The sequence below is a fragment of the Phalacrocorax aristotelis genome, chromosome 5, assembly GCF_949628215.1.
Source record: "Phalacrocorax aristotelis chromosome 5, bGulAri2.1, whole genome shotgun sequence".
Lineage (NCBI taxonomy): Eukaryota > Metazoa > Chordata > Aves > Suliformes > Phalacrocoracidae > Phalacrocorax > Phalacrocorax aristotelis.
Window position 1 is genome coordinate 71,002,932 of NC_134280.1, and position 12,648 is coordinate 71,015,579.

Here is a 12,648-nt window from a genome sequence, read left to right on the forward strand (position 1 = left end):
CCTGGCTTCCCGCCAGCGTTCTGCAGGCAGAGAAAAGCCGAGGCTCCGGTGCAAGCCAGGCGTGTGTCCCCAGGGCGTCCTCTGCCCACCAGCCCGTGCCGCGAGGGAGCTCCACCAGGGCCCTCCGTCTGTCACCCTCCAGAAAATGGGGTGGGCATCGGCTCCCCCAGAAAACCCCCAAACCTTACCCAGGGGCTTGTCCTTGCTTGGGCCAGGAGCTCATGAGCAGACAGGATCCAAACAGATTTTTCCCCTCCCTTCCCCCCAGAACAGGAGTTGGGCTTAAAAATTATGAAATTAAGGTGTCTCGTGATTGCCTTCGGTCACAGGGCCGAGGTTCCGGCTCTGCACCCCGATTTCGGTTAAAACAAGCAAGCTTTGGGATGAGCAAGGCAGAGCGTGACTCCAGGACCAGGGGCTGTAAAAAAAATAATGCCCCATTGCGAGATTTGTGTTAAAAGAGCAGGATTTTGCAGTGCTGTTACAGCAGCTTTGAGGGTTAGTTTAGCTGGGAAAAGGGGCCGGGGTGGGAAAAAGCTGACCCCAACCATGCTGGGCCTTTAGGGGATGACTCAGCCTGGATATGACCTCAAACCTGAGAGCTTGAAAAACCACCCGTCAAGTGCAGACACCCCTCTGCAGCCAGCGGGGGCGGGCAGAGATCTGCTCTGCTTAACAAAAGATGGAAGGAGAAACCATAGATCATCGCAATTGCTTTTTCTGCCGTTACTTCACCCTTTTTCCATCCTCGCTGGAAAAGTTTCAGCGCCGGTGCAGCACACCAAAATCCCTCTGAAACCCAACAGAAAAACCACACATGCCGAGAGAAACCACGCCGTGCCGGCACTTTATCAACCCCCTCTCCGTTTCCCCCCCACCCCGTTCAACCAAAAACCCCCTTCCAAAGAAATCCACCCCCTCGCCGGGAGCCCTTGGGGTCCACATCCCAGGGCAACACCGACTGGGGGGCCGCTGGGGAGCACGCGGGATGCTCAGGGCCCTGCCTGGCGGCCCGGGGAGGTCGGGGCTGATTTTCAAGGTCCATTTGAAGGGAAGGCTCCTTTCTCAGCGGGTCCATTCGCAGCCCCCAGCGCATGCGAGGGAGACCCAGATGGGGAGAGACGCAGCCAAGGAGTTGCTCTATCCTCCAAATACTTTGGCAGCAAGACGCGCCAGCATCTCTGCCTTTTCAGCGCTGCAAAGTCTTGCTCAACCCCTGCCCGGCTGCAAACGCCGTGTTGCGGAGGCTCTTGGCCGAGCCGCCGGCCGGGCAGCGCCTCCCCCTCCGCCCGCTGTCCCCAGGGCAGAGCCGGTGTCGGGGTGCGGGACCCCGGGGGCGCGACGGGCTCCCCCCACCAGCAGCCTAGTTTCGCCGGAGCGGGTGCCACATGGAGACGGGCTTCCTCAGCGTGGCCAGCATCTGGTTCCAGTGCGTGATGCCCATCCCGCTGGCCGCCGGGCCGATGAGGACGTGGCCCGTGTTGTCGGCGCGGCCATCCTCACCGCACTCGGCCACCGTCACCCGCAGGGACAGGTCCTGCGGGGGAGCACGAGGCCATCACGCCGATCCAGCGAAGAGCGGCCGCTGCACTGCTAGCGCTGACACCACCCCCACATGCGCGTAATCCCCACGCCCTCCCCGGCCACACGTGCGCACATAAACATACCCCCAGCACTACCCCATACACCCCCACACACACACCCCCACCCCATAAATACACATCCACGAGAACATACCCCCCCCAGATGTCCACACACACACCCCCCCCGTAGCCCATGCATACACACCCCCAGACATACACACACCCCTACACCCCCATCCCATGCATACATCCCCCCCAACACTGCATATGCACATATATGGCCCCCACCCCACAGCTCCCACAGTCCCCCCAGAACCCTTCACACCCTGGGAACTCCCCACTAGTGCAGGGATTTGGGGACCTCGAGGAGTGATGGGACATGCACCCCAGGCCAGGACGGACCTGGAGCACGATGGCCGGCACAGAGAAGATCATGGCCTCGTTGAACACGGGGTTCGTGTCATCCCTCTTCACCGCTGTCTTCTTCTTGCTGATCTTCCTCCCGTCCTGCAGCAGGTACACCTTGACGAAGGGATCTGCTCAGGGTGGGGGGAGAGAAAAACCCCGGGGTCAGTCATGTGTTTCCCCTGTGATATGGAGAAAATGGGGGAAACCACCCTCTGGGGGACCCTCCTGGTAGGGTCTGTCCTCAGTGGAGCCTCTCCAATAAATATCCATGTAGCACAGTAGGATAGAGAAGGAGAGCCCACCTCCAGCTGGCAGAAGACCGAGGGACCCCTGTGCCCACCAGGCACCCCCTGCTCACCTGCGGTCACTTTGCCGTTGGTCCACACAAGGTTCTTGGCTTTGACCACCACCACCGTCAGGCGCTCGGCCGTGGGCAGGTAGCTCAGGGAGAGCAGGATCTCCCCCACCGTGTCCACTGCCTGCGGGACACGACGTGCCATCACCCACCAAGCCCAGCCCAGCAGGGAGCAGAAACCCCCCAAAAAAACCCAGGTGGGAGATGGACCACACGCCCCCGCTCACCTTGTTCGTGTCCTGCAGGTAGAGCCAGGCATTGAAGGGACGCGTGCCCAGGTCCAGGTCGGAGAGCTTGAGCTCGGCCATGCCGGTGCTGATGTTCCTCTCGTCCTCGTCGATGCCGAAGACGGAGAAGCGCAGGCTGTTCTCCTCCAGCGCCACCGGGTCCAGCGGGATGGAGAAGCGCTCGTCAAAGGCCACGGCGTAGGCGCTCCGCTGAATCTGCCGTGGGGAAGGGGGGGGGGGGGATTGCCTTGATACCCGCTGGGTTTTGGGGTCGTGTCCGAGATCTACCCGATTTCTCTTGTGGGAATTGCAAGGAGCGCGTGGCTTGGGGACAGCAAGGGCACGGTGTCCCCCAGCCCTGATGGTGACAAAGATTGTTTCCCACCTGACTGCAGCAGCTGCTCAGCAATAGGGGTAGAAAATAGGGGCCATGACCTGCCCCATTACCCAGTAATTCTTTTAATTAAAATTCTGAGGTTAATCTGGTGCTCTCAGATGCGAGAGCCAGGCATCCTGGCACCCTGGGAGCTCAGCTGCGTGGCCAGCCCAGCCACTCCAGGAGACGGGAATAACCTCCTGCCCCTCTCCAAGCCGGAGCCAAAGGGCTTCACAAGCCCTAAACGTGCCAAATGGGCCGATGCTTTTTGCCAGGCATCGTCTCTATGTCACATCGTTCCCTTGGAGCCAACGCAGCAGCAGCTCCCCAGGGCCCCATCCTGCAGGGTGCTGGTCACTCCCCGGTCCCAAAGCGCTGGTGGAGGGAACCAGCTCTGAAATCATGGCTTTAGAGACCGCTTTTCCCCTACTCCAGCCCTATTTCTTTTGGCATTGAAGGCACCACCCACAAAATCAGGGTTTTGTCCTAAAAGGAGGCCCGGTGCTCCCGCGGGATGGAAAGGCGCAGCCTTGGATGGCAGGGAGCAAAGCAGAGCCGCCATCTCCCTGCCACCTGTCCAAGCCGGTGGAAAAGGGATCCCGCTGCGAGGTCAGGGGGCTCAGCCCTGAACCCGCTGCGCTTCCTCACCCCAAGAGGTGCCCAGGCTCCCCAGCAGCGGTGGGGAGATGGTTCATCTCATCCCAAGGACTTTCTCATGTCTGTCTGTCTGTCCTCTCCTAGACGTGCCCCGTCCCTGGGACGAAGGGCACGAGGCAGCACCCCCCCTCACCCCCTTCCTAGCGCAGCAGCCCCATGCTCTCCCATCGGATACCACCGACCTCCAGAGTCCCACTGATGACTATCTGCCTGCAGCCGACGTTGTATTTTGGGATCTCTGGATGAAAGGCACAACAGAAATTTTAGCTGCTATTTAAAAAAAAACAAACCCTAACAACCAAAAATGAAGCCCTAAGTACTGTAAAGCATTAAAAGAACCAAATGTGTCTTTATTACTTGTCTCAGGACAGCAAGAGAGGGTAATTAGTGCTGGTGAATTATAAATAATGATGCTAAATAATAAATATCTCCAGAGCATAAATAAACAGCCTGATCTTTGGATGGAAAATTGGTCTTAAAAGGGCGCTGTGGAAATATTTTAAAAGCCGTGGTTTTGTGCTTGCTGGGATGGTACCTCCACCCCCGCAGAAAGGTTCCTTTAGTGGGATGAAGCTTTCTGCTCCTTTCTGGAATATCCTGATTAAAACAAACAGGCTGACCCCAAGCTCTACAAAAAGCAGTAGCTGAAAGAAAACTGAGGCTCCTGCTCTCTGAGAGCAGCTTTTGGGGCAATTAAAAAGGGAGGTTTTGCCCCCAAAACACCCCTGGTTCTGGCCCTGCTGGTGCAGCCGCCCAGATCTTTGGCCGCCGCATCCCGCGCGGGGAGGGAAAGCATCGCGGCCGCTGCAGAACGGAGAGGCGGCTGTGGGGCGCCGTGCTCGGGCTTCACTAGGGCGAACAGGGTGCATGGGGACGCGGCACGATGCCGGCAGCATCTGCCCAACACACCGTCTCTCCCCAGTCTCGCCCCAGAGCACGTCCTCCACCTGCTGCAGCATCCCCGGCCCCCAGAGCACGGATAGTCCAGCAGAAAAACTTGTCACAAGCCACGCTCGGAGACAGCAAAGTCATCGCAAATCCCAGCCAAGAGGGAGAAACTTCTGCCTCTGCCGGGTCTCTGACGCACAAACCGATCCAGGACACCCCTACACTGCAGGACGCTGAAACCCCCCAAGCAGGGCCCCCAAAATCCTGTGCCAACCCCACCCCGCCCCAACGCGTCCCTGCCCCCCAGGCCCCATCGCTGTCTTGGGGAGCTCGGCCAAGGGATGCTGCGACCGAAGAGCAAAGGCTGAGCGGCACACGGCGAGCGTCGCCACGCGCCCGCGGGGGTTTCGTGCGAAGAGGGGCGAGCGGCTCACCCGGGAGATGCCGACGATCTGCTCGGCCGGGAGGAGGCTGATGCGCATGAAGCAGGACTCGAAGCGAGCGTCCTCCTTCTCCAGCAGGTCCTTGCCCTGCAGCAGTGTCACGTGCAAGGTGGCCGCCTTCCCGTCGTACTCCATGGACACCTCCACCTGCCCCACCGTGAAATCCTGCCCGAAGTTGTTCCCGATGGAGGAGACGGAGCTGAGGGAGTCGGCCGAGATGGATTTCTTCAAAGGGCCGTAGGGGGCCAAGCCCAGGTCTTTGCTCATCAGCTCCAGGCTCCCCAGCTCATTGATGCTCTCGAAGGTGTCGTCTGCCCGCAGGCTGGCCTTGCGGATGGGTGAGGTCTTATCCAGCGCCCTCTGCGAGCCCAGGGCCATCCCTCGCTGCGAACAGGGAAAGAAAAACCCAGAGATGCAATCCCATCCCTTCGTACAAAGCCAGGGACAGCCGGGATTCACTGGCGCCTTTTTGGATGCTTTACAGCCCCTGCTTGGCCTCAAGCTGCCGTGGCAGCAAGCTCTGCACCTCCTGCAGCTCCCAAGCCCTATTTACAGCTCCGCACTGATCCCCCCAGACCCCCCGGCAGCACCAGGCCACCTCCAACAGCTTTCCCACCGGCGAGAGGCTGCAGGTGACGGTTTTGCCCCTCCAGCAGCTCACGTGCTGCAAAGGGAAAGGAGCCGAGCCAAACTTTCCGCACTTTTACCTTGTGTTTAGCATCCGAACACGCCGCCCCGTACTTTTGCTCCAGGTACCGGTAGTCATAGTTGGGGAAGGGGGAAGGCGCGGGGTAGCTGCCCGAGCGCCAGAGCTTCCAGAGGTTGACGGCGGCTATCCCCAGCAGCACCAGGGCGCCGGTGGCGTAGATGCCGATCTCCCACCGAGGCGGGCTCGTGGCAACTGCGAGGGGACAAGAGGCACCGTCAGCCAGCCATGGCGCCGGGGCAGAGGCTTCCTCCTCTGCTGCTCCCACGCCAGAAACTCGGCCAAGGTGGGGGACAAAGCGCAGCGTCCCACTCGGTCGGGCTGCAAACGGTGCCAGGCAGCAGCTTGGCAAGCCAAAAAAAAAAAAAAAAAAACACCAAAAAACCACAGTCCTTGCTTTGCTGTCCTGGGAGGGGAAGCCCACGTGTATTTCAACCCTGTTCCCCAGCAAACCAGGAAAATCAGTGAACAGCTGCATCACCCCAGGGCTGCCGGGGGCTCCTTTCACCAGCTACAGATTCATCCCACTCGATGCACGTCTGCATCGCCCTTTCCACCACAGGGAAACCCTCCCTGCTGCCTGGTTTCCCATGGGCTGGGGATGCCAATTAGATCCAGAAATGGGGGGGGAACCCCAGACACACAGCTTTTGGAAGCAGGGAAAACCCACAAGTGCTGCTGCTGTGATCCAGGGAGGAGAAAGCCAGGCTTGCGGCTGCAAAGCAGGGAGGACACAGCAGCTCTGCGATGGTACACTGAGCAGTTGTTGCTGCATTGCACCAGCCTCCATCACACCAGCGACTGAACCAACACCAATCACTCAGGGTAACACAAAAAAAGGGGGGGGGGGGGGGGGGGAAGGACTTCTCATTACAGAGCGCTGCCAGGGAGTCCTCCTGCGTCACGCCACAGCACTCCCTCCTTCAGCAGCAGCTCCAGAGCCAGAAAAAGCCCAAGGAGGCTTACGCCCACATCGCATCCGTGCAGAGGGACAACCCGCTGCCTCCCCCGCCCCCAAACCTCCCCCGGCAGAAGCCAGCAAAGGGACGCATCAAAAGGAACCAACTATTCGCATCCAAAGCGCCTAATTTTGATCCCTCCAGGCGGCCATGAGCAGCCCAGAGGGATCTCGTGGATTAAAGCCTTGGGGTAGGAGTCAGGTCCCGCTTCCTCCACCCCAGCCCAAACCCGTTATGATCTGCAAAGGGCTGTGATTTATCCCCTGCGTCCCCAGCTCAGGATGCTGGGGGAAGCGCTGCAGCTTTCCAGGGCGCTCCTGAACATGGAGGTTTTCGGTGCCGTCCAGCTCCAAGGAGTTCAGCGTCCTCCTGCTACATACAGCAGGGGGGCAAAACTGGGGCAAAATAACCCTTTCCTGGCTCCTACTTCTGAATAACTGAGCTGGAAACCATCTTCGTACTTGTACCTGCCTGTTTTCTAGGGCTGAGCCCCTAATGTTGGAAAGCTTAGGGTTTTTAAGGGTTTTACCTTTGTATTACAAACTAAACCCAGTGTGCATGTGAGAAGGGTTCCTCCTGCAGAAAGCAGGGAGGATCAGCAATCCCTCCCGAGAGCAGCTCATGGGGGAGCCCCAGCCAGCTCTGCCCCCAAAACCCTTCCCCGGGGCTCGCTCAGACGTACTCACCGCTTAAGCGGTATCTGCTTACGTGACTGTTGTCCATGGCAAACGCTCCCCGCTAGCGGGACAGCCTGCAACGCGTGAGACAATGAGTTAGGATAAAGGGAAAAAAATTTAAAAGAACTGCCTTTTGATTTTTTTTTCTTTTAGCAGGGATGCTAAATAGCTGCTGCCCCCCCACCGCTTCTGGCCTCTGGCTCATCTTCCAGGCACAGAGCAAACGTGCACTAAAGCATCTCAGCCACTGACAGGGGAGCTAAAGAAGGGACTGAAAACCCCACGGGAACCAGGAGAGTGGCCACACCGAGACACAGAGCTGCGTGATTTACCTCGGGAGTATTTAATGGGTGACACTTCCAATCACTCTTTGCATGACGCCTCCCCTCCGGGAGCCCTTTACGCCCTTTGCTGCTTTTCCAATCTCTTTTCCAGCTTAAACCTTGCCTTTCCCTTCCGCAGCTTTCCTCAGCCTCACCCGAGGGGCTGCTCTGCGCCCGCAGCTCTGCTGTGGCCGCGCACAAGACGAGCAGCCCAATTTCTGGGTCGCTGCAGGGTTAGATGATGTCGTTCCCCAGGAATCAATACCTGCAGCGGGAAAGCTTGATTGCCTTCCTCCCCAGAGGGGCTTTCCCAGGCGAGGCGTACGCGAGATCCATCCTAAACATACGGAAGCTGCTCTTCCGAGACAGACCCCGGCAGAGGCACTGCGCGATGCCGAAAGGGGTTTATCTAAGCCAGCTATTTCCTGCTATGCAAAGGGGGTTTGGGATCCCCCACAAACACCCAACGATCAAATCCAAGGCGAACTGAGGCAGCACCGCCTTTGCGACCCGCCACCTGCGCCAGGAGATCACGGAGCACGGTCCGCTGGCGCGCTCCCACAGACCGCGGTCCCCGAACCCCAAGCCCAGGGACACATCGTCAGTACCGCACTTAAAACCTCCCCATCGGAGCCCCCCCAGACCCTCTGCAAAACTCACACAGTCCCAAAACCCACTCGTCATGCAGGAGGAAGAGCCGGATTTGCCTTGGATGGATATTCAGCATTTGGGCATCATCTTCCAGCCCACCGCGGGCGCTCGCAGATTCAGGCACAGCAGGGGTGATCACCCCCCCCCAAAATCACCCAGTCTTGGATTTTAATAGGCAAAGGTGGAATCTGCCGTGCATTATGGCATAAAATATCAGCCACACTGGCCTGACGTGGCTGGGGGAACCCCTCTGCAAGGGCCACGTGGTCCGCCCTCGGGGTAACCGCAGGAGGAGGGCTTTTTTGCTAAGTGTAATCAAGCCACTAACCCAAAATGACAGCAAGGCGGGGACGAGGCTGGGAGCTGCCCATCTTGTCCCCCAACTTCTTTCCTCATGTATAAACCTCTGTGTGCAATGGACAAACACTCAGCAATATCTTGGCTGAGAACGTGCTAAACTCGTGTCCTCTATAGACTGACTCAGCTTAAGGGACATTTTGCTGTTCAGTGCTGGAAATCCACACCGACATCTTAATAGTGCAACTTTATGGAGATTTACCCAAAACAGCCTCTTTTTATGTCCTGAAAAACTACTGTGACTAACGAAGAGGCTCCATTTCTTTTGATATTTCCTGGTTGGTTTTTTTTAATATGACAATACAGAAGTTTTTAGGACCAACTTTCTCTGCAGAAGAGCAAACATCCCTTTAAAAAACCCTCCATTTCTTTCCAATTTCTTTTGGAAGTTTCCAGTCTGGAAATTGGAAAGAATTTCCAATTTTCCATTTCTTTCAAAGCTTTTTTTCCCCTCAAAACATCCTTTTCTAATAAGCTCTAAGCAGCATCTTAAGCAGATTCCCAAGGCATCACCCAGAGAGACACCGAGTGACTGCAGTGTTCAGCACAGGAATTGAATTAGGTGGTATTTTCCTTCTAGCAAAACAATACCAGCCTTTCCCGAGCGAGCAGGTGAAGGCGCTCGGCGCCCGGGGAAGGGATTTATTGCATTTTACTTTAACTAAGCTCTTCCCCGCGAGCGTTTCGCTGAGCTGCCTTTCAGATCCCTTCCTGGGAAACCGAATGCGAGGGGTGAGGAGGGGACAGGCACCACTGTCCCACCGCCGGCAGCACGGGGACGGCTGGTTTTTCTGCCCCGGCTCAGAGGGCTCTGCTGCGGGACGGGGCAGCTCTGCTTCCCTGTGAGCTGCTGCAGAGCTCGGGATACCTTTTCCTGCTTGGGGGGGATGATAAAATGGCTCGATGTGGGAAGAGAAATGGAAACGAAGCCACGTGTCCCCTCTGGAAGAAGGGGGGCCTCCCCCCAGGCTTAGGGTGGTCTGACACCTCGCTGCTGTTTTGGCATCGAGACCGTGCGGGGCCCGACACAGCTTGCACAGAGACCCTGGCTGGTCCCAGAGCACCGGGACCATCACAGGCATGGCCCTGTGCCGTGCAGAGACCCTCCAAGAGCACGCTGCCGCCCCAGATTTCACAGCCCAAGTTACAAACCACAGCAGCAACTGCCGAGGTCATCCTTTCCTTCTTGCCCTTACCCAGACACCAACGCCTGCTTTTGCCAGGTCCCTGAGACCGGGCTAAACTCTCCTCACTGGTGAGCTTGGCCCTCCAGCAACACTCCTCCTCTCTTCCAGCTCCGACCCTGCGCTCGCCCCATCCTGGGCTCTGAGCAAGGCTCTTCCACCCTTCTCCGTCCCCCTTCTGCAGGAGGGGGAAAGCCCTGTCTGGCAGAAAAGCAGCATCAAGTTTGCTGCTGGCACATCTGTCAAAAAAAATAAGCGCGCATCCAAAACTTGACAAAACACAAAGGTTTGGGCTCTGCCCCTCATCCGCGCTTGACCCCAAACCCGCTCAGCCGTTGCCCCCCGACCCTGCGCTGCCTCACGAAGCAGCCGCCTCCCGGCAGGCCGACACCTCGGGGTGCAAGCGGTGCACCTGTCCCACCTGGTTGTCACCCAAAGGCGACGACCCTGCACCACCCTGCGCCTCCCAGGGCCACGAGGCTCAGCACGGGAATCGCCGGCTTCACAGGCGGCAAAAGCCCAGATCCTTCCCAGGGCTTATTGCTGTATTTTACCTGGGCAGGTAACGAACACCACGGGCAGGAAAAAATCTCTTCGGGGCTCCGCGCAGAAGAGCGGGGACCCCCCTCGCGGCCTCCGGCACTAGCTGAGCGGCAGCAGCGTGTTCGCTCGCCGGGAGCGGGGAGGAATGCGGCGACCGCCGAGGCAGCAGAGGTGGGGAAGCACCCGAGCGGCGGCGGCTCTTGGGGGGCCGGGGCTCGCGCTGCCCAGCTCCCCGCTTCCCACAGCTCCCCACGGATTTCGAGTTCAGCGGGGACGGCTCCCGGATCCAAACAGCCCCCCGCTCCGACGGGGGCCAGGCTGGGATGCTCCACTGCGGGAGATTTGTGGCATCAGCCCGCCAGGCTTTGCTTCCTTCCCCTTCGAGGGGCCGGCCGGCCGCGGGAGGCTGCGGGCTGCGCCTCCCGCTCACTCGTGCGATGAGTTGGGTGGTCTCTGCGCCCCCCAGGGAGAGGCACGCTCTCCCGGCCGGCCAGACCTTCCTGAAGGTTTTGCTCAAACCCAGCCCAAATCCCCCGAAAAGGCAGGGGATGAGAAGGAACCCTCCCCCCCACCCGCATCCCCTGCCTTCTGCCCCGCAGGAGCAGGCAAGGTTAGCCTGGAAAGCGTTTCCTACCCGGTTCCTCCGGCTCAGGGCTGACGAGGGGCCGGAACGGCCCCGGCTCCGCCGCCCGGCGATGCTCCCAGGCAGCCGGGGGGCTGCGACCGCCGGGGGCTGCACAAGCAGAGGGATCCGCCGCTTCCCGGGGCTGGCGAGAAGATGGCTCGGCTCCGCTCCGCTCCGCTCTCCCACCGCCGCAGCGGGGCTCGGGGGGGCCCGGGGGGGGGGCTGGGGCTCGGCGCAGGGGTCTCTCGCTCTGGTTTGCCTCCCGGGCTCCAGCACCCAGCCCCGCAGGCTGCCAACTTTCCTTAGGAAGTTACCGTAAGGAAACCCCAACCAAACAACAAACCCCACAACCACCAGCCCCCCCCCAAGTCCCCCCAGCCCGCAGCCGGGAGGCGGAGGGCAGCCGCCCGCCCAGCCCCGCACTCCCGGGCAGCCAGCGCCGCCCCCGCCCGCAGCCCTCCCCTCGCCGGGGACCCCTCCCGTGCCGCACCCCCAGGACCGGCCCCTGTGGCCCCCGGAGCGCCGACTCACCGCTTCTTTGGGGGAAAAAGGTGCATTTTTTGGCCGACTGGGGGCTGGGAGGGGGATGGTGACTGCGGGCGGTGCCGCCCCGGGCTCCACCTGGGTTGGGGGGATCGCCCCGCCCCCCGGCACCCCCCCACGCTGGGTGACCCGGGGACGGCTCCTGCCCCCCTCCCCGGGAGCTGGGGAGTCCCCGAGCCGAGCGCGGCCCCCTCCGCCCTCCCCGGCATCAGCATCCTTCAGCCCCCTGTCCCTGCGCCCAGACGAGGCTGCCCCAAACCCCAGCTCCTGCTGCCCAGGGACCCCCACCGACACCCCCCGTTCCCCTGCTGCCTCCTGCAGCACCTCTGCACCTTTCAGCTCTTCCCCCCTCCCCCAGGAGGGCCACCCCATGGACCCTGTGTATTATTTCTCTCCATCAGGACCTGAGTGCCCTCCTCTTGCCCTCCAAAGCGTGCTGCTCTCCTCCATAAAAGCCATTTGGGGTCTGTGGATCATCACCTGAGAGCCAAATCCTCAGATCCTCACCTGTCCCTAATGCAGGCTGCTCTTCTCCCCTGACGGGATGGGAAAGGTAACACCAGCCTCCTCCCTCCTCCATCCTGCCTCGCCACAGCGCCCGGGGTCCTGGGCAGGGCTGGGGCTGTCCAGCAGCGGGGTGTTGGCTCTGCCTGTTCGTAAAGAAAATCCATCAGCTCTCCTCTCCCTCAGTGCAGAAGGCGAAGCTTCTTCTCAAAGCACCAAGAGGCACTGACACGGGACTCGGCCCAAAAAGCCCTCTCGGCGGTTTGCAGAGCACAGGGTCGGTGCCCGGCGGCAGGCGCCTGCTCCTGGGGCAAAGTGATCATCAGCCAAACCTCTCCTACATGCTCTCATGCAACGGGGGTGGAGATCCTTCCTCGTCCTGCCCTGGCTCCATAGCCACGATTTCGGCCACCTTACCTCAAATGCCAGGCCACCTTTGTTTCAAACAGCAAGGCAGCGCTGCGCTTGTACTGGAGAAAACAGAATAATTGCAATTTTGTGGGGGAAAACACCCATGCACCCCAAACAAAGCCGGTCTCAGCTGGCCACGGGGCAGGGTGACACTCCAGAGAGCCTTTATTCCCAGGGAAAAACCCCACATCCAGCAGCAGGGCCAGTTTGCCCTTCTGCTCCCTGCCA

The 12,648-nt window shown here is 59.9% G+C and overlaps 1 protein-coding gene across 2 annotated transcripts; it reads right to left on the bottom strand.

The window, feature by feature from the left end:
• Positions 1–819: 819 nt before the first annotated feature.
• SYT12 (synaptotagmin 12) lies at positions 820–8,248 on the bottom strand. 2 transcript variants are annotated; one of them, XM_075095307.1, is made up of 7 exons: positions 7,289–8,248; positions 5,645–5,838; positions 4,929–5,321; positions 2,574–2,789; positions 2,350–2,470; positions 1,986–2,119; positions 820–1,537 (listed from the first exon to the last, which is right to left on the bottom strand). In XM_075095307.1, exons 1-7 carry the CDS (start codon positions 7,323–7,325, stop codon positions 1,364–1,366), a joined length of 1,269 nt encoding a protein of 422 aa, XP_074951408.1. In that variant the 5' UTR covers positions 7,326–8,248; the 3' UTR covers positions 820–1,363. The 2 variants fall into 2 exon arrangements, with proteins under 2 accessions (XP_074951408.1, XP_074951407.1); XM_075095306.1 differs by lacking the exon at positions 7,289–8,248 and having other exon boundaries at positions 5,645–6,448.
• Positions 8,249–12,648: the final 4,400 nt, after the last annotated feature.